We start from the raw sequence: 21,788 nt of genomic DNA, 5'->3' as shown, positions 1-21,788 counted from the left end.
TGCCCACTGGCTAAGATAAATACTGGGCACTTGTCACTGCTTAGGTTAATACAGCAATTTACATGGGCAACAGGTACAAGCAAATGACAGCCCCACCTCCCAAGAAGCTCAAGAGCCGGGCAAACCTTCACTCTAGATCTGCTGCAAAATCAAATCATGTAAACATCTATTAAAAGTCTCACCTAAAATAAAATACAATTCTAAACCACCTACTGAATACCACTATAAACCATTTTATAAAGCACCGGCCAAGTTAAAAAAAAATATGTTAGAGGGGTGGCCCAGCTTACAAGCTTTAGGGTGCGTGGTCAGGTGTTATAGCACCCCCTGCAGCAAAGCGAGCTAGTGCTTGCAGTCCCCCCCATCACCCCAAAGCACACAAATTAATTCCATGATGCGGGTATCAGCTAGCACTTAAAACATGTGGTCAGAAGATGCAGTGCCTACTGGTGCAGAACAGGCTGGGGATTGCAGAACCCACACAACCCGAAGCACACAGAGTCCTCATCCTAAGGACACCTTTAAAAGAGACTTACACCACAGTGTTTACAAGGGCCCAGCTAATGCACTGTTGGAAAGCCCTTGCTTTCTGGCCGCTGCAGATTCTGGGTGCTAGAGACCTCTGTCCAGCTGTTAAGAGCAGCGCGGTTCCTCCTCTTCTTTCCTGTCGCACATGGCCCTCTCAACAGAGTACAAAAGGGTTGTAGTCAAATATAACAGTAGGGAGTAAAACTGAATGGTATTAAAAACTCTTACCAAGAATAGCAAGAAGTATTCATTCGTAGAATCAAGGGGGGTGGCCCTGCCTCTTCCTGGTGCTGGTGGGCGCAGGATGGGCCTACCCTTTGCTTTGTAGCACCTCAGGTGGCAGGCGCTCCTCCCCTGAAGATCAGCTGGAGTCTCCAGGAGCGAATGCCTTTGGGACCTGGAGTCCCCAACAACTGCAGCACCAAAGACGGAGTCCTGCATGGCGGGAATGAGCGCTGCAATTGTAGCGCCTCAGGTGGCAAGCGCTCATGCCCTGAAGATCAGCTGGCACCTCCTGGCGCAAATCCCTCAGCGACCTGGAGTGCCCAACGACTGTGGCACCAAAGACGGAGTACCATGTGGCAGGGGTGACCACATCACTTTGTAGCACCTCAGATGGAAAGCGCTACTTCCCTGAAGATCAGCTGGTGTCTCCCGCCTCTAATGCCTCTAGGACCTGGAGTCCCCAACGACTGCAGCATCAAAGATGGGAGTTCTGTTAGGTGGGAGTGAGCACAACGCATTGTAGCAACTCAGGTGTCAAGTACTCCTTCCCTGAAGATCAGATGACGACTCCTGGCGCAAATACCTCTGGAACCTGGGGTCCCCAATGACTGTGGCACCAGAGACAGAGTCTCTGGCACCAAAGATGGAGATTCATCTAAAAGGCCGTGTAGTTTCACAAATGGTTGGAGTAGCATAGTGACCCCTCTCTCTGGCATCTTTGCCAAAAAAAGGAGCAGGGAGATCATGTGATAGTTTATTTGGTCTTATGCACTGAGTCCAGGTGTTTTTTTTTAAGTGAGGGCAAACTATGGCTTTCTTTAACTCATTAGGCAACATTGCAGATTCAATTGAAGAATTTATTATCTCTGACAAGAGAGCTCCACTTTAGTAGTGGCATCCTTTAGAATATGTACATGGCATGCATTCCGGAGGGAAACCATGGGTCTATCATGCTGCATGCAGACTCCAACTTCACCCCAGTACCAATGTTTCAAGCAGTCAGACAAACAGACACAAGGCCTGAGTTATGCAAGTTTGTTATTTAAAACCTGAGACAGATTAAGTTTGTCACACTGTGATTTTTTGACTTTTCAATGGTATAATACATTTTCGTAGAAGTATTTTAGCTGATAAAATTTTACAAGAATAGTGTGTTTGTGCAGATTTGTTAGAAATGGGTTTTCTGATTGGTGAGGAGCCAGGCAGGACCCACAACTCTAGTCAGGTGCAAGTAAGTTACACACCAAAGATAACCTGTGCTTATCCCCTGGTAGCTTGGCACAGAGAAGTCAGGCTTATCCCCAGGGGCCATGTGTAAAGCGTTTGGCAACACACAGCAGTAACAGAATAAAGGCTATATATATATATATATCACAAGCCCGATATGTCAGGAATCATAAATATTTAGCAGGTTAGGTAAAGATTGAGAGAGTAAAGTGACATGAATCAGAGATACTGTGCATATGACATAAATACAGGGGATTGGACTTGTGACCCTGAGCACTGCACAACAAACACGGCCTAAATTAGTGATCACTTAGCGCACATATTGTAATAAGCAGGGCAGATTACAAAGAAAAACACGCGAGCCATCACATTCATGTACTAACCAAAGCACATGATTCACCACAAGACCATGGGCACGGCGCACCTGTGCTCCCATTAAGCTTTATACGGTAATTATGATCCCCAAGCATTGGTGTAAAGACACCTGCATGTCTATTACACATAATACTGTAATTCTGGGAATTTCCTGGATCCAAGAATTGGGGGGATCTCCTTCGAGGAATACAGGAATTAACCTAGTGCCCCTAAGGTATGTGCGCAAGTGGGAGTGCACCAGCCCATTGCAGAATCCAGTAGGGGGAGAAGCCCCACTGGGTCCCCAACATGCAGAATAACAAGGGCAGTAGACTGCGAACGCTTGGCACAACTGGTGGAGGTCCCAGCAATAGGAGTTGCCGCACCGGGTCACACGTTCCCAGAGGACCCTGCGGGACTCCCACTCGAGGTTCTGTACTTTCCTAGAAGTTGGAGCAGTCCTTGCTCCATGGATCAAACTGGGCCGTGCCGGGCCAGCAGGAGCCTCCTCAGGCACACGGGGCTCTTCTCCTACAGGTGTGCAAGTGCAAATAACTTTGTCCTGCACTACGCGCTTCCAGTAGTAGAGGGGGACCACTAGGGCGAGGGGTCCACATGGCCAGCAACGGGGTTCCCAGTCAGGACGGCACCTTTCTCTCCGGTGGCGTACATCACCCAAGGTCCCCTCACCAAAGGGAGTCATGTTCGGAATACTCCAGCTTCTCCGGGAGACTTAGGAGCAGCGATCATGACGCACTGGGAAGCCTTTAAACACCAACTGCCTCACCCCATCCCCACCCGATGTCTGTGACATGAAGCACCCAGCATGTGCTGGTTCCTGAGGAATGGGAGGGTCAAAAGCCAGCGCTTAACTAGCACAAAAAATGCTCAAAGGATTGTGAAAAAGAGGCGCTCACATGCAGAAGTGGCGCAAGTAGGTTAAAGATGTAAATCGCTCACAAGACGCTAGAGGGACAACCAAGCGGTATCCTTAAAGCAATAAGATCTGTCAGCCTCAGAGCCCTACTGGCATGGGGACTATGAGGGAGCAGGGGTCCTCCAGCCAGCCCCTAGAGAACACTAGGTGTAGGACGAAGAGGGGGCTAGCAAGTAGTAGGCCAGCACATAGGGCCAGTTGTCCTGATGATAGTTCCTCTTAACAAATAGAAGTCCTCTGGCACCCCAGATTCAGTGAGTAGCTGGCAGAAGGGCAACAAACAGAAAAGCAACCCAGTGAGTCCTTTGTGCCACCAAGCAAGTAGTAGGTAGCAGGGCAACAACAGAAGAGAAGTCCAGATGAGTCCATTGTGCAGGGCAGCAGTCCTGACAGAGGGTCAGTCCCAGTTCCAAAATGCTCTGAAAACATGGAGGTCAGAGCCCCTGTACTCTTTGCTTAAGGGGCAACTTTAAAGAAACCCTTTCAATTGTAACCCAACCCCTTTCAACCCAGCCCTGGCTTCAGACATCAGTAGAGGGTAAATCAGCCTATTGTGTGAGGCAGGGACACAGCCTATTGACATGTAAGTGCGCCCCACCTCCCTCTCTCCGAGCCCAGGAAGACTATCAGTATGTAGATAGATGCAGATGCCTCTCTTCTCACACCCAGCCCCTCCTGGGGTGTGGCCATCTGGGAAGTATGCAGAAAGTGTAGCTGTCACTCTGCCCTAGATGGCGATTGGAGTCAGGCTGCAAAACACTAGAGTTATAAGCATGTAGAAATGCCCACTTTTTAAAAGTGGCATTTCTAAAATAGTAATGTAAAATCCAACTACACCAGTAAGCAGGATTTCTCACTGCCATTCAAAACATACCAAACATGCCCACGCTACTTCTTTCAGATCAGAAATTACCAGTTAAAAATATTTAAGGGAATTCCCAGTGCTAACCTATTAGAAGAACAGCCCTCATAGCAGCGATAAATGAAACTGGCTATTTGTCACTACCAGGACATGTGAAACCTAAAAGGTCATTTCCTACCTTTTACGTATGCAGCATCCTGCCAATAGGGCTACCACTGGGTCTACTTTAGGGCTGACTTAGTTTTAGTACAATGGAAGTTTAGGCCTTAACGAGTAGTCTGAAATGTCAAGTCAATGAGGCAGTAAACTGCGCATGTGGGCCCATCAGTGGCAGGTCTGAGACAGATCCGAAAAGCTACTTCTGTAGGTGGTGCAATCAGCGGTGCATGTCCAAACGTAGCTTTTAATTTACTGCCCTGAGTATATGGTATACCACTTTACAAGGGACTTACAGATAAATTAAATATACCAAACAGATGTAAGCCAATCATACTAACTTTTAGGGGAGAGAGCACACACACTTTAGCACTGATTAGCACTGGTAAAGTGCCCAGAGTCCTGAAGCCAACAAAAAGAGGGTCAGAAAAATAGGATGAAGAAGGCAAAAAGTTTGGGGATAACCCTGCAGAAAGAGACATTTCCAACAGGCTTTGATTACATACATATAAAAATGCAGTGGTCTTATATATATGTTTTATGTTAGCAGACTGCTCAAAATCTATGCACTAGGTGATCTCAAATTTTCGTAACACCATCTTCTGTAGTTTTAACTCAGAGGTCAATCGCCAACAGTTGTCAGACATTTGGTTAACCATGTTGATGTTTTTAACTTCAACAGGGTTAACAGGCTTCTCTTACATAGGAGTTACTGTCTCAAGAGGAAATGTTAGTGTGTTATTATCGTTATCAGGCTTTCCTTTGACTTGACTCTTTCTGTGCTGACAAAGAGATATGACTCCCCAAAGTGTTTCTTAAAAAACATGAGGAGTAACTAAGCTCCAGCTTCAGTTTATTCTTTATTTTTTTCACGAGAAGTTTTACGCAAAACATACTGACATTTCACTAGTATATCAACATATGTATTGTATTGTAATGTAAAGTAAGGTCGATTTGTAGGGTGCTGTTTGACATCCGTGAGGGTATCCAGACACTGAGTAGGTGAGAATAGGCTATGGTGAGGCAGTCTTGGCGGTCCCAAAAGAAGGAGACTAATTGAAAAGCCATGTCCTCAGCTTCTTACAGAATTCAAGAAGTGAGAAGGCTCTGATGTGTTGGGGTAGGTCTTTCCAGGATTTGGCAGCCTGGTAGGAAAATGATCGACCTCCCGTTCTGCTTCGGTGGATGCAGGGTCTGTGTGTGTGAATGAGAGTGATGCTGAGAAAAGGTGTCTGGTGGAAGTGTAGCCAGTGACTGAGGCATGTGAGTCCAGTGTTGTGTAGTGACTTGAATATGTGTGTGAGAAGTTTGAACTGGCAGCACATTTGAAAGGTCTCTGATGAGTGTTGTGGTGTTGGATCGGCACAGGTGGTTGAAGACAAGTCTGGCGGCAGCATTTTGGATGGTCTGAAGTCTGAAGATGAGTTGGGATCCCGACACACAGTATGTTGCCGTAGTCCAATCTACTTGCGATTAGTGCATGCGTTATGGTACGTCTGGTGTCCTGTGAGAGCCACTTGTAGATTTTATGTAACATGCAGGGGATGTGGAAGCATGATGAGGTGACAGCGTTGGCCAGTGACTTCATGGTGAGGTTGAGGTCCAGGATGGGGCCAATGTTCCTCGCGTGGTCAGTTATATATGCAACAGTGATCAGTCCATGCTATTACAACTTCATGAGTAAAGAGTCAAGACCACACTCTGCTTCAATCAAAAAATGAGATCCAGGGCGTGACCTGCATCATGTGTTAGTCTTTTTATTATTTGTTCAATACCTAAGAGTGAAGATAAATAGTTCACAATGGATGCCAGGGCACAATTCAACGAGTCTGCCTTGATATTATGATCACCAAGATGGAAACAAATCACTGTAGGTTGTTAGCAATCGTAAAAATAAACTCCTCCAACTAATTTAACAAATCATAGCTTATCGAGGGAGTTTGGTAAATCAAAATACAGCCTATCAAGTCAACTTTATTTCCAAATTTCAACAATAGCTATTCTGCAGCTTATGTCAGGTCTAAATTCTATTTTTCACCTCTGGTCAGATATGAAAGATTATTGCCACTCTATCCCTTTCTGCCTTTACATTCACACCTAAATAAGTTGTAGCTGGGAGGAAGCATAACTTTTAACCACGTTTCAGTAAGGAACATTTAAACTCCATTTTGTAATCAAAGGACTGACCAAGGCACCAAGGCACCTTCTTTACAGCAGATTTCTGAGGACACAGCCATGTTTTTATTATAATTTGTCTCCCATCTTACATCTGCTTATGTAGATTAAAACAAGAGGAAGGCATACATGGTAAAGGTTCCACCTACAGAGTTTCTCCACTACCTTACCAGGCAAGCTTGCCTGGCAGGAGGAGAGAGAGAGGTCAATCAGTTCATTCCCTGAATAGCTCCTTGGAGTGAGGGGACCTTCTAGCTATTGGTATTGAGTAAGTTGAGCAATGTGACTGGCCACTGGTAGTGTTCAAGCACACCAAAGTGCAGACAAGGTTGCCATCCCTCCAGACAGCCCACTGGAAGTCTATGCCAAATGGTCTCTTAAATAACTTTCCAGTTGTAGGCTTAAGGACAGTGTCACTGGAAGGGTAGACCAATAACTCTGCAAGCGTGAAACCAATGAGAGGGAGAGGCAATGACGGAAAATGGCCACCATGCTTCTTACATCCCATAAAAAAAACAAAGTCCCTATCAAAGTTATAATTCAAGTGCAAAGTATTCCACTGCAAAACGTAGTCAAAATCAAAGTTAAAACTCATATATGTAACCAAAATATGTAAGGTCAGTACTGCCCACTGCGCATTTGTGCCACACATTCTCATAAATATGTTTCTGTTGCTCTGCACATGACCAGCGTCATGAAAGCTAGACTTCTAACTTTGATAAGCCTCAAATCAATGGGAGAGGAAGACATCAAATGAAGATGTCCACCATACGTCTTACACCCCCCCCCCCACCTCCCCAATAGGACCAAAGTGCCCTTATGGGTTGCAAATTCATTCACAGCTTTTAAAGTATAAAGATTTCCAGTGTAACGTTTACTTAAAATCAAAGTAAAAATCTATGCATAGCTGCCACCACCAGAGGCCATCTAGATTCTGTATCTCATGGGTGTGTAAGCCCAAAAAATCAGTTTAAGTGGGGAAAAGGGAGCATTGCATATGAATATTTAAAATATGTACATTCTGGACAACAAAATGTAAAGGCCTGGAAGCTTCATCAGCGCTGAACATGTTACAGGGTTCCATGCTCTTTTTAATATGTCAACATCAGTACTTGGCCTATGATTACTTTCTTCTAATCCAGTTTTGAAGAACGGCATGGCCCTCTTATGTACCTGCTCAGAGGCCTCTTTTAGACACTAGTGCCTGATGAAAGGTAGTACATTCCTCAGAGTAACTGTCCTGCAAACCCCTGTGTTAAGTATGTTGTGTAGAGCACTATATTTGCAGATGTAGCTCTTGATGAATGACCTACAATCGTGCCAAGAAAAAGCACGTTACATTATTGCATTTCTGTTAAGAGGATGTGATGCAATCTACAAACCAATGGTCAATGTCTTTGTTTGAGAAATGGTCTGGCCTTTATTTAAACTGTTGTAGGATACAAAGAAGAGATTACTGAGCCTTAATTACTGAATTCTGGATGCATACTATTAGAAAGAGCTTTTGGCATTTAGTATGTGCAGGAATGGTGTCTGCCACCAATAAAGGCTGTGAAAGAAGAAATAGTTTCTTACCTGTAACTCCAGTTCTCTCGTAGGGGAATTTATACTATAGCCATAAGCAACTGAATGGTCCTGCCCACGTGCGGGACCCCGGAGCGCTTTTTCACAATATATCTTCTTGCAGATGTTCGCCTTTCTGTAGAAAGGGCTGCAGAGTCACTTAAGAGAGAAAAATATTATGCAGCCTATACGAACAGGCCACAACGGGCCAATTATTCATCTTGTACTTAAAAAAAGAGCCAGGAGATTTTATATTTATATATAATTTCATGTTGTTTTTGTAAAACAGCATAAATGTCTTTCACAAACCCTTTTATGGTAGAATAGAGAGATGAAGTAAGGCAGGGCAGTTTAGCCCCATAGGCTGCCATTATATGAGTTAAAATAGCGGCTGTGCCTTTATAAATCATGTTGAGCAAGTGGCAGTTATATCACACACACATTGCCTCAAAAAGAACTGAAGTATCAGTCTACTGGTTACTTTTGTCACCTTCACCGGGAACAAGAGAGGGTTGCTTACGACTATAATGGAAATTACCCTACGAGAGAACCGGAGTTACAGGTAAGAAATTATTCCTTCTCTCGTACAGGATTTCCATTTATAGTCATAAGCACTGAATGAAGTAGCAAGCCCATACCTACTTAAGGCAGTGGAGAGGACAGAAAGGGTATCTTCATTAAGTGTTAAGCAAATCGATTTCTAAGAGAGGCTTGTCCTACTTGAGCATCTGCTCTGGCATCAGAATCCAGGCAGTAATATTTGGTATATATATGGACAGTTCTCCACGTGGCTGCTTTGCAAATATCTGGGATAGGGATATTTCTCAGTAAAGTAGGTATAGCCGCTTTACCTCTAGTGGAGTGTGTTTTAGGCTTAGCTGATATTGTCTTGTTAGCTTTTTGAGAGCAAAACAGGATGCAGGAAACTATCCATCGAGAGATGTATTATTTAGATGTGGCCGAGCCCGTACGGACAGGACCATAGTTGATAAACAATTGGTTTGATCTAAGGATGTCTAGTGTCCTATTGTGGTAGAATTTCTAAACTCTCCTCACATCAAGGAAATGAAGAGTTCTTTCAGCTGGAGCAGAGGGATTCTGAATGAATGTAGGTAAAGATATGGTGTGGTTAACATCGAAGTTCGAAATACCCTTAGGGAGGAATTTCGGGTAAGTTCTCATAGCCACTTAGAGTGGAAGACTGCATGGTTCGTGAGAATAAATCGCTTGGATCTCACTTACCCTGTGAGCTGATGTTATTGTTATAAGAAAAGCTATCTTCCAAGAAAGGTGTTGCAGGGAGGCTTTGTGAACAGTCACAAAGGGATCCTACATAAGATGAGAGTACAATGTTATGCTCCCAAGGAGGTGAAGGACACCTAAAGGGAGGGAAAAACTTCTTCAACCCTTACAGAAAATCCTTGATGACGGGATTTTGAAAAAATAGGTTTGCGAAGGACATTTTCTGTAGGCAGTAAGGGCTGCCAGGTTAACTTTTACAGAAGAGAATTGCAAGCCAGATATTGCCAGATGGAGTGAGTACAGAGAATGACATCTTCCTGGCAAGATGTAGGGGCTACATTCTTAGAGGAGCACCAAATGCAAAATCTCTTCAACTTTAAGGCATATGCGGAGCGTGCTGAAGTCCGCTTAGCCTCTTTGAGGATGTCCATGCAGTTCTGCGGAAGATTCAAGTGTCCGTACTGCACTAGCTCAGGAGCCATGCTGCCAAATTCAAAGAGGAGAGACTGGGGTGTACCATCCGTCCTTCGAACTGCGTCAGCAGGTCTGCCGAGATGTGGACGATGGACTGGTGAAGGAGGTGCGTGAACCATTATTGATGTGGCCACTCCAGATCTATTAGGATCATCTTGGCTCTCAAGTGGGACAGCTTGATGAGGCCTGATGGACCAGTCCCTCCATAGGGCATTCCCCAGCATCTCTGGTTGGTAGTACCTCGAGGCGAAGCATCTGCATTTTTTGTTTTCTGTGGTGGCGAGCAGGTGGCCAACAGTTCGCGGTGGCCAACAGGTCAATGGCAGGTGTCCCCACAGATGAAAGATGTTGTGAACGACATCGTCGTGCAAGACCCACTTGTGGTTTTCTTGCAGAATTCTGCTGAGTCTGCCTGCACATTTTGTACACCTGGAAGGTGAGTTACGTCCCCCCCCACTGAGAACAGTACCGTCATTGGTAGGAACTGAAAGATTTTCATTGTTCTTTGGATCTTTCCAAGCCAACTGCTTTCAATGTATCCATTTCTGTCTTCATCCTTGCCATTGGTGTGGCTACCGAATATAGTGGTACCAAAGAATGGGAGATTTATTATCCTCTGGCACTCTGGCTTGAATGAGGTAAGGCAAAGCCAAGAATGCCTCCATAGAGCGATCCTGTGGCAGTATTCAAGTGCTGCAAGTAGCGAGGAATCAGCAGCAGCACTAATGACTTGGTTGGAAACAAGTAATCCCACATTGAGGATTTCTTGGAAGCCTTCCCTTTTGTCTTGTGGAAAATGGTCAATAAATTGTTGCATAGAGTCCCATAAAGACCTGTCATATCTGTCTAAAAGGGCAGTAGCACTCGTCGCTTTCACTGTGGTTGCCGCTGTGCTGCAAACTTTCAGACCCACTGCGCCTATCCTCCAACTTTCCTTATCAGGAGGAACCGTGAAAGTGGTAGTGGTGGTATGATGTTTCCTCGCTGCCACTACAATGACAGCGTACGTTGATGGGCCCATTTGCAGAAAGGCAGGGTCCTGCTCCGGAGGGCAGTAATTTTTCTGCAGCCTGGATGGAAGTGGCTTGACCGAGGCTAACATTAGACATAGGTCCATAGCTGGTTTTAATAGGCCTAGCACTAATGGTAACAAAGGCCTTGATGTAGACCTATGTTGTGGGGTCTCAAATATTACTGAAGTTAACGGTGTTGGAGTCAACATTACAATATTAATCTTATTAGATCCCCTCACCAAGACTTCCTGAAACGTGGTGATGTCATCCACAGGTGACATAAGTGGAGGTGGGGAGTCTGACAGTGTTGGTGAGTAAGGTCCAGTAGTGGATGATGGCGTGTCAAGGGTGTGTCCAGAATGAGATCACCTTGAATAGCGCCGATGACGTGAGATCCTAGGTGATGGAGATAAACACCTAGAGCTGTGGTGATGGTGTCTAGAATGATGGCATAATCTAGAGTGGGTTGTTGACCTCGTGGAACAACTGGTGCTGGAGGAGGAAGAGGCAGAGATGAAGCCAGGAGCTGAGGTGGAAGTGGAAGCAGAGGAGGAGAATGAGGAGATGGTGCTGGCAATTAAGAGCTAACTGTAGCTCTTGAGGAGGAGTATGTTCTTGAGTACTCTAAATCCGGAAAGGCATAGATGGGTCTCCTCTTTCTTCTTGCCCCCTGTAGCCTTGAGGAGTTCGTGAAGTTCCTCAACGTCAGCCTGTCCCTATACCTCGACACTGACTGACTTGTCGACAGTGACAGACGTTGAGGACTGGATGTCGGTATGGACCTCAATGTTGATCTCCTGTGGAGTCTTAACAGCGATCTGGACCTCGATGGCAAGTGTCATGGTGGCATCGGACTCCTTGATGGTGGAAGAGTTCTGTGAGTCGACAGTGATGTTCTTAACGTCAACACCCTGTGCCTTGAAGGAGACTGGCAATGTTTCCTTGACGGTGAACCACAGGAAGACAGTGAACAGGTAGGGGCTGTACCTACTCGACAATGTGGATCAGGACCTATGCCGTTTTTCTGCCATTTTCATTCTGGGACGCTCTCCAGACAGTTGATAAAGCCCTGTTAAAGGTCTGACTCACTCCTCGCTCTGAGGTCTCACCTTCAGACTATGCCTTGTTGTTTTCTTCTTTCTTCTGTTCCATGGAGGCAAAAATTTTCCCTGTCTTTCAGGATGTGTTTTGAAAAGGTTCTGCAGTGTTGACAAGATGCAAGAATGTGATTCAAGAAGGTAGACACAGAATACACACCTTGTGAGGGCCTGTATTTGCTTTCTTCTTCCCACAGGTTGAACATTTATCAATGATAGAGAGCATTTTCAGTGAAGAGACATCTAATCCCTGTCAGGAATAGACAGAAAAAGCTTGGTAAAGACCGAAGACATTGGGAAAAATGGTTGCCACCAAAATTCAGTAGAGAATTTTGAAGAAAAAAAGCCCAAATTTGGCAGAGCTCAAAGCTCCAGGGTCCTGTCAGCAGGAGCTAGGAAAAATGAAGTGAGGCAACTGCCACCTGCTCAGCATGATGGGATACTGGTGGTTTCTGGGTTTTTGAAGGCGCAGCTTCTCTTTTAACTCATATAATGGCAGCCTATGGGGCTACACTGCCCTGTCTTACTTCCTCTCTCTATTCTATCATTCTACCAAAAAAGGAATTGTGAAAGACATTAATGGTGTCTTACAAAAACAAAATGAAATTATATACATATTGACTCTCCCTTCCCCTTTTTTTAAGTGCAAGATGAATAACTGGGCCATTGTAGCCTGTTTCTATAGGCTGCATAATATTTTTCTCTCTAAAGCGACTCTACAGGCCTTCCAGAAGAAAGGCAAACATCTGCAGTTAAGAAGATATATTGTGAAAAAGTGCTCCGGATTCCCCACACGTGGGCGGGATTATTCAGTGATTATGACTGTAAATTTAAATCCACTACAAGAGAAATACAGGATGCATAACAGCTTTGATTCAATTGAAGGTAAAAAATGATCTTTGGTCTAAAACAACATTGGCGTCATGGCATGGTGCCTTTTTTTTAATAATGACACTTCAGAAAGGGCTCTTGAATTCAAAAAGTCTTATTTCACAGGCTCCTTGAACAAGTAATTGGTGGGGTGAAAATTAATTCTTCAAAAGGAATTTTAAGTCATCTGAACACATAGCTGAAATCAGTCCGGTCTCCTGTTAGTTAGTATTACTTTAAGCGCCAAAGTTTAGGCTGGTCATTTTACATGTCCATTTTCTTTTATAAACCCACCCCAACAGTCCCCCCTTCCCCCCTCCCCCCCAACACACACACACACATAAATGTACTCAGTACCTCCATGAGGATCTCTGTATAGGGGAGTGTTGGTGCTACCAGAAAGTAAGGCAAAGTCCCTACAATGTTGTGTAAACTTTTCCATCCATGAACAGAAACAAATCAATTACAAATTTTCTTGCAACAAGATATTGTAGATGAAAGTCAAGCTCCCTTGCCTGTGTAGAATTTTGGTTCAATCACAACAAATTACAAAATTCTAATTTTTCACCAGTTATACAACCAGGCACAGTGATGATGCTTTAAGAAGCAGCACCTGCCCAATCTGGATATACTGGTAATTACTTGTACACTGATATAAAAGGAGAAGTAGATCTGTGACCAACAGCAGTTTCAAATACAATAACGCAATGACAATAACCCATAGGTGTATTGTCTATTAATCCTGAAAAATTCCAGGACTACATGAGGTTTCAGTGGGTGAATAGGAAAAGTGTACATACGCTGCACATACCTGCTCATCAAAATGGCTTCACCCTCCAAGCCTTGCTGTGGATGTATGTTGACAAAGAGTTTGCATTTTGAGTATTCTGACTTCATGAAAAGAACAAACAGAGCTGCTTCTCAACTTTTAAGGTCTTGTCTTCATGCTCTTGGACTAGCTCAAACTTGGAGGATTGCTCTATCTGATGCGTTCTCCAATATAATGTATCGACGTTTATGAAATTGCATTGAAGGGGTGACCCAATTGGACATGAAATAAGGATGTGTTCAGTGCACGGAGCCAGCTCGTGTAAAAACATCGAACCTCAAATGTATCTATGGGAATATGTTTTTAGGAAAACCCATACCAAAGATTACATTTTTGCACAAACATTTCTGTACAAATTACATTATGACAAATTAGATATTTAGGGAAAAAAATCTTCTGAAGTTAACGTAGGGATCTTGTATTACATGCCTTGCCTGTCATTTAAAAAAGCATTCTTGAAAATAAGTTAAGATACCTAGAGGGTCTGAAGGTGGCTTCGTTTTACAGAACGGGTATGGGTTGTCTGAGTTAATCGCAACACAGAAAGGAAGAAGAAATGTCGACATAGCTGCAGAGTGCCACCTGGTCTCTACTGAAATGCTGTACAAGCACACACCTTGGAGGTCGGGCGTTGCCAAAGGGAATAAACGGGAAGTGGACCTCTCGAGGCCACACCCAGACTAGTAATGTGTGTGTGTCTGGTGCATTTTATTGCATTTTATTGTACCTCCAGGCGGGACATTTGTATCCCTCGTACTCCCTAGGTCATCTCTGAAGCCTGCCCGCATCCCAGCAGAGTGCATGAGACTCCTGTCCGCCTCCCTGAGCATGGGCAGCCGACGAGGATGCTCCATGAGGAGCACGTCATTTTCCATGACCCCACCCACCAGCCCAAATGCGTCCCCAAGTGCTTGCTCCTTAATCCCTAAGTGCAGCCTTACCTCATCTGACCTGAGGACCCTGCTGCCTGCCCGCAGCCACCAGAGGGAGCATGTTGCTTCTGTGCCTGCCTACACAGCATTTGCCCAGCAAGCCCTTCTGGAGACGCCTCTTTGTTTGTCGACCTCCGACACCACAAGAAGGCACTTGAATGAGCCTGCCCACCTGTTCCAAAGCAACTTGATTCCAGGCCTCCCACGCCACGTGATGGCACCTGTATTCAGTGGAGCTTCAGCTGCATAACTAGGCCTCGCAAAGGTCCATCTGGCAACCTTCTTCCGCTGCACTGCCAGTCTGACAGCGGCACCCTTGCACAGTGGTTTTACATCACAAGCCACATGAGTGCACCATCCCACTGCAACCGGTATGCGCTAACATGACATGGCAGATAACCAGCAGGCAGACACGGCTGGGACAACTGCACCACCGAGACATAGCCTCCACAACTCCCTGCCTGAAATCCAGCCGTTCAGCTCCCTGGCTGATCCACCCACAGCAACACCCAGATGGCACATATGGGTAAGACAGCTTAACAACTATTTAAGCGCCACACAAGAAACTGATGCCATGGAAAAGAGGTCCCTCCTCCCGCACTTCGGAGGAGAGGAATTCTACAAGCCCTTTGAAACCCTGCCGGCCATGGGAGCCGAGGAAGACTGCGATGTAGCTGGAAAGTACCTCGATGCATACCTAGACCCGCAGCCCAACCAAAGATTTTGAGAGATTCAAGCTGCAGAAAGCCCAACAGCAAGAGGAGAACATCGACGCCCTTCATGCCCGGCTGCAGTACCTCACCAGCATGTGCGTAGATGACAACCAGCCCAAAGATGTGAACACCCAAATCATCCAAGGCTGCAGATCCGCCACGCTAAGCGATGCATTCTACTTTGTTACGGCACCCCGCTAAACATTATTCCAAACTTGGCCCACTCGTACGAGCTATCCAACAGTCAGGCGGAAAAGATGGGACTAGCCCTCAACAGGATGCCTGTGCTACAGACGTATCAGACTCATGTTCTCCAAGAGTCAACACAGAGAGGGTTAATGCAGTATACTGATGGGCCGGCAAGCCGCCAATGGCAGCCACACCAGCAACTACCCCATCCATGTGTGGGAACTGTGCATATGACCAACACCAAAACCACGTCTCCCCGATTAGAGGCAAAACTTGCTCCAGGGTAAATCACTTCACCCACGTCTGCGTGAGCGCAGAGCGGGGCCGAAGACACCAAGCAAAGCGTAAACTGCTAACCACACTGAAACAGTTAACATTTGATGACAATGCCTCCCATGAAAGCAGCAGTGTTCCCTAGTCCATCAAGGATAGACCTGACTTCGAAGATGACAATGTCTTCAATGTCTTCACAGCACACCCAGACAACTAGAACAGCAGGTTGGCCCCCATGTGCATCGTCATGGTTAGTGAATGGACAAAATGGCATCCATTAACACCATGGACTACGAACTGCATGAGTAGCTTCAACCTTGCCCCCGGTTGGGAGACACAAAAGCCAACATCTTTGGATATGGAAGTAATTACCCACTGCAGCTAGCCGGGGCTGTACAGCTGGTCGTAAAGAATGGAGACCAAAAATGACGAATCTGCTCCTATGTCACCAAGGAAGGGACTGACAGCCTCCTGGGCTGCCACACTGCAGAGGACCTTGGGCTCATCTTCTTCGCCCACCATGTTCACAAAGATCAGGCAGGTGTGATCATGAAGGAGTTCCTTAAACACACAAGTAAAGCTCCACATTGACTACACTGTCTGCCCTATGGCATGCGCCACCGACATGTCTCCTTCCACCTCCGACCTCAGGTGGAAGAAAAACCTGGAGCAGCTGAACGCCATAGAGAAAGTGTCCGGCCCGATCCCATAGCTGTTCCCACTGGCCAGTGCACCCAAACCAAGACAACCAGGAGCAGTGCGACTCTGTGTGGATATGCACCTCCTGAGCACGGCAATACGCCATGTGTGACATTTGACGCCGACGATGGACGACATCATCTCAGACCTCAACTGGGTGCAATGGTTCTACAAGATGGACCTCAATGCAGGGCACCATCAGCTTGAATTAGACCTCGCATGCCAGTACATCATCAACATTTCTCTACCCATCTCAGCTTCAGTAGGTATAAGCGCCTCAATTTCGGCATCTCGTCCGAAGCAGAAGTATTCCAGAACACCATCAGGCAGGTGTTGTCCGGCCTCACAGGCATGCTGAACATCAGTGACAACATCTTGATATATTCCAACACAATGGAGGAGAATCACAAATGCCTCCTAGCCACCCTAGCTCGCTTGGCATTGCACAGTCTTAAACTGCACAAGGGGAAATGCTCCTTCGTTGAACAATCTATCAAATGTTTTGGGTACAGTTTCTCCACAGAAGTAATGCAAATTGACCCGAAAAAGGCCAAAGTCATCTGCACTGCACAGACAATACATAATGCGGGAGAAGTAGAAAACATCCTTGGGCTGGCCATGAACTCTGGTAGATTCATCTAAAATTTGGCAACTTTGTCAGAATCCCTGAAAGCCCTAACAAAAATAGACTTTAAAAGGGCTTGGACTGACCAGGCTGAGGAAGTCTTCCAAAACATAAAAGGAGTCCTCTTGATTGACACCACAATGAACCTCGCACCAACACATTTACTTTTCCCCTACGCCATAATGACCCTCACCACAACACATTATACTTGGGGTTGCTAGCCCCATTGGGCTGGAAGCAGTACTGAAACAGGAAGCAAGGCACAAGATGTGGGTCTTAATTCCATATGCCAGCAGAGCGCTCACAGGGAGGGAGTCCAGATATGCCCAGATGAAGACGGAGGCCCTGGCCATCCAGTGGGGTTGCGACAATTTTATTTTTATCTAAGCTGCGGTTGGTTCTGGGTCATCACGGACCACAAGCTGTTAATACTCCTCTTTACTGGCACGTCACAGAACCTGCCACCCAGTATTGATTGAGGGATGGGTAGTCCAGCTGCAGATGTACACTTCATGGTAGTGTATAGATCAGGAGCATATAACTCTGTGGACTTCGTGTCAAGACACCCGCAGATGGGGGGAGAGGACAACAAAGAAGAAGAAGACAAATGGGCAAAAAACTTAATCAGCAAGGTCGTGCAAGGGGCCTGCCCCGGGGCAGGGTCATCGAAGACATCTGGACTGCAGCCAGCGCAGACCCCGATCTCCAAAAGGTGGTGGAAGCCCTTCTCGACTGAAAGTAGCAGCACTTCCTAGACGTGGCAAGAGGATGGTAGGAAGAGGACAAAACCACCCTCACTCAGCTGTGATGCATCCATTACAAGCTTAGCTGCACCATTGATGGACTTCTGCTGACAGGCTCTTGCATTGTAGCTCCTCAGAAACTACGGTCCTCAGCAACTGACATGGTGTACAAGTACACAAAGGCAAGGCCAAGACCAGGGCCAGGCTAAGGAGAAAAGTGTGGTTCCCCAGGATGGACAGGCTTGTGGAAGAGGTAGTCATAAATTGTGTCCCATGCCAAATCATAGGAGGGGGAAGAGCACAGGCACCAGCCGCCACAGAGGATAGTCCTTTACGCCCATGGACCCACCTCAGCTTGGACTTTGAGAGTTTCCCTGAAGGTGGGTTCACTATTGTCATTATGGATGACCACTTCAAATACCCCATGGTGGAGGTAACCCAATCTACAGCATTTAAGGCAAGGCACCCGGTGCTCAAGAAGACGTTTGCACTGTTTGGACTGCCAAACATGATCAGAACCGTCAATGGACCTCCATTCCATGGCCTAGACTTTGAGAATTACCTCCAAAGCCTTGGGGTACAGCACAGGAAGAGCACACCAACGTGGCCTCAAGCCAATGGAGAAGTGGAGCAATTCATACGAACCCTCAATAAAACCCTAGGGATAGATCAAGGAGAGAACCTCAAAACATGCCTCCAAACGTTTCTGCTGGTATATGGGCAAACCCCTTGCAGCACAACAAGATGTGCACGTGTGGATCTCCTACTAAAACGACTCGGCAGGGATAACATTCCCACCAGCCCGTTTTGAATGAGGAGCTCGTGTAAGAGAAGACCAACATGAAAGCCAGTCAAGAACCAGGGGCTCAAAGGCCTACCCTCCAGGTGGGGGACATAGTGTTCAATAAAGTCTACCACCCTGGGTACAAATCCACGAACCCTTTTGAGAGGAATCCAAGGCAAATCACCCAGATACAGGGGACTATGGTCACAGCATCGCACCAGGGAAAAACCATAACTGGGAATGTTTCCTAGTTCAAGAGGGACCACAGCGCAGCACGGCTGGGCATGACATGGAGGACAGCCGTCTAGAGGGAGGGGCGCTACCAGATCTAAGAGCCTCAACCCCAAAGCCAAGAAGGTCAGATCAGGGAATTGCAGGACGCATTCCTGTGCCCGACTGGGAGCCAGCCGACCAAGAGGGAAGACAGAGAGGAATCGAAAGGCACAGTGAGGGTCAGGAGCAGGTCCATACCATTGTACAGTTGAATGCCATACCTAGCATGGTCCTCAAGGACTATGGGGGTTATTCTAACTTTGGAGGAGGTGTTAATCCGTCCCAAAAGTGACGGAAAAGTGACGGATTTACCACCAGCCGTATTACGAGTCCATTATATCCTATGGAACTCGTAATACGGCTGGTGGTATATGCGTCACTTTACCGTCACTTTTGGGACGGATTAACACTCCTCCAAAGTTAGAATAACCCCTTATGTGTGAAGCCACCGCAAGCTGAATGGAGAGTCCCATAAGGAGAGTCCTAGCTGAGAACTAACATGAGGAGGAATGTTGAGTGCCACCAGGCCTCTACTTACATGCAGTACTAGGACACATCCTGGAGGCCGGTCGCAGTCTAACAAGATAAATAAATGGGCAGTGGACTGCTCAAGGTCACATTTAGACTTGTAATGTGTGTGTGTGGTGCATGCTATTGTACCTCAGGGCCCAGGCCCAAGCAACCCAAGACTCTGCCCTTTACAATAGCTACAGGAGTGGAAGTGAAGCCCTACGGGATTTAAAAAAAAAAAAAGAACGAAAAATGTGGGCAGGGCTGTAAAAAGACTAATTTTGAAGCAGGCAAAATGAGTACCCCAAACAAAACAGAGGGAATGGAGGCAGGAAAGGGGTCATAAGAAGACTGAGTAGGATACATAAACTGGAGAAAAGAAAGTGAAGGACATGAGTATGGTGGTGTCACAAGGAAGATGAAGGACAACCTAGTCGGAGATGGAGCAGAGAAGGGAAAGGAATGAATGTAATGTGTCTTGGGTCTCCTACCCTAAAATGGCTGATAAAAACATATACATACACCTACAATGCATGTTTATGAAAAATATAATTCTTGAAGATTCGAGCAAATTAAACTAGTAACTATCAATTGAGGCTTACGTTATGCTGGAATCATCAGATCCTACTCATCAAAATAGGATTCCTTTATTCAGCTTTTCGTTAACATACAACTGCATAAGCATCAGGACGACTCACCAGCATTCACAATCGCATCTACTTCCAGCTTAGTGATGTCACCTCTGAAGAGCGATATCTTGTCGATCAGGTGTTTGTCCTTCGGATACTTCACCTCTGCAGAAGGTTTCATCTTGGCACCTTGGATCAGTAGAAAAGGCAGGAGGTGAAACATTGCTCTGTCTTTTTGTCTTTTACTCAATCCCTCTCCCACTTCCCATCTACTCTTCTGTCTCTCGCCTTCTCATTTTCTCCCTCTTCAGTTCCTGCTCTTTGCTCATTCCCTCTTGCCCATTTTCTACTTTTACTTCCATTTTCACTTGTCACGTGATAATTCGCAGACTGTTCAGTTCTCTAACCTACCCATATTTACAATGCCCTCTCTCCTTTTTACCCTGTTGTCTTATCTTATTTTCTGTCATCTGGTCTCACACTCTTTTACTTTCCTTCTGTAACGTTTACCAATTTTGCAGTAGTGGCCTAGTGGTTTAACTTCCCACTTTGAAACTAGGGGACATATGTGGGAATCCCTTGTCACCACCTGACGAGAAATGTGTGATTCAGGGCATTTTGGTTTTAACACATTTTGGCCTTTATTTTTTCACCTTTACCTCTTCCCCTTTTAATATATTTGTTCCCATCTTTTAATCTCTCTTTCCTTGAAATTCGCACTCTATTTTCAATTTCCACCCCCCACCTCTCCTTTCTCCCTCTCTCCTGATAGCCCAACTTTTCATGAATTATTTTTCTCTTGCATTCCTAGCATTTCCTTCTCACTTTAACATCACCCAATGTTCTCTCAGTTAACTTCAATCCCTTTTCTAGTTTCTCCTCCTTCCCAAAGGCCTATTCACATGCTTACGGTCTTGTCATCCCTCACCTCCTGCCCCTATACTAATATGGTTTCTATTGCATTTCCCTATCCCTTTCCTCTGTCGTGCAGGTTGCAGCATTTAGTTTTCGAGTCTGGCCACAGCCTGTTCACTAGCTTTTTAAACTTTGTGGCTGAAATATATATTTAGTGGCTACAACGACTGGGGATGAGGATCTCGTTACAGGAAGATTGGGAAGAAGTTGCAAAGCTATGACTTCCATCTACATTGAACCTGGATTAGACCCCCAGTCAATGAAATTAACTAATCAATGAAATGAGCCTCAGTTCATGAAATGGGCTAGTCATGTTTCTTTAACAATGGAAACAAATAATTCTACACAGACTGTTACCAGAATTGAAGTGAATAACAAGCATTGGCAAAGCCAATAGTTCTTGCCTTTGAAAGAGCTATTCGCTTTGATAATGTCCTTTAGCAAAGTTATTAACCAGCATGGCTAAAAGTTAGTGGCATAGAGGAGAGTGGCATGGAGTGTCGTAGAGTGGAATGGCGAAGGGTGGAGTAAAGTGATGTAGAGTGTCATGTATTGAAGTGGCACAGTGTGGATTGGAGTAGAGTGGCATACACTGGAGTGGCACAGAGTGGACTGGGGCAGTGTACATTGGAGTAGAGAGTTACAGAGCACAGTGGCGTAGAGTGCAGTGGTGTTGATTTCAGTGGGGTACAATACAGTCGTAGAATGCAGTGGCGTAGATTAGAGGTGCATAAAAGAGTGCAGTGGTGCAGAATGGAGTGATGTAGAGTAGAGAGGCACAGAGTAGAGTGGCACAGAGTAGAATGGCAGAGTATAGAGTGGCCCAGAGTAGCATGGCGTAGTGTAGAGTGGCATAGAGTAGAGTGGTGCAGAGTGAAGTGGGCAGAGCTAAATGCTGCAGAGGCATAGAAAGCAGTGGCACAGAGTGCAGAGTGGAGTAGCATCTTGCGC

The 21,788-nt window shown here is 45.8% G+C and overlaps 1 protein-coding gene across 2 annotated transcripts in view; it reads right to left on the bottom strand.

Annotated features, from left to right (window-relative positions):
- MACROD1 (mono-ADP ribosylhydrolase 1) overlaps nucleotides 1–21,788 on the bottom strand; it is a 2,310,829-nt gene that overhangs the window by 1,964,855 nt on the left and 324,186 nt on the right. For both annotated transcript variants that reach the window (XM_069207113.1, XM_069207112.1), the window contains exon 3: nucleotides 19,992–20,111. In XM_069207113.1, the coding sequence (XP_069063214.1) occupies nucleotides 19,992–20,111 (120 nt within the window). The remainder of the gene's footprint in view (nucleotides 1–19,991; nucleotides 20,112–21,788) is intronic.

This window comes from Pleurodeles waltl, chromosome 9 (assembly GCF_031143425.1).
Source record: "Pleurodeles waltl isolate 20211129_DDA chromosome 9, aPleWal1.hap1.20221129, whole genome shotgun sequence".
Classification (NCBI taxonomy): Eukaryota; Metazoa; Chordata; class Amphibia; order Caudata; family Salamandridae; genus Pleurodeles; species Pleurodeles waltl.
Note: the sequence above shows the minus strand (reverse complement) of the source record. Positions and strands in the feature narration are given on the sequence as shown.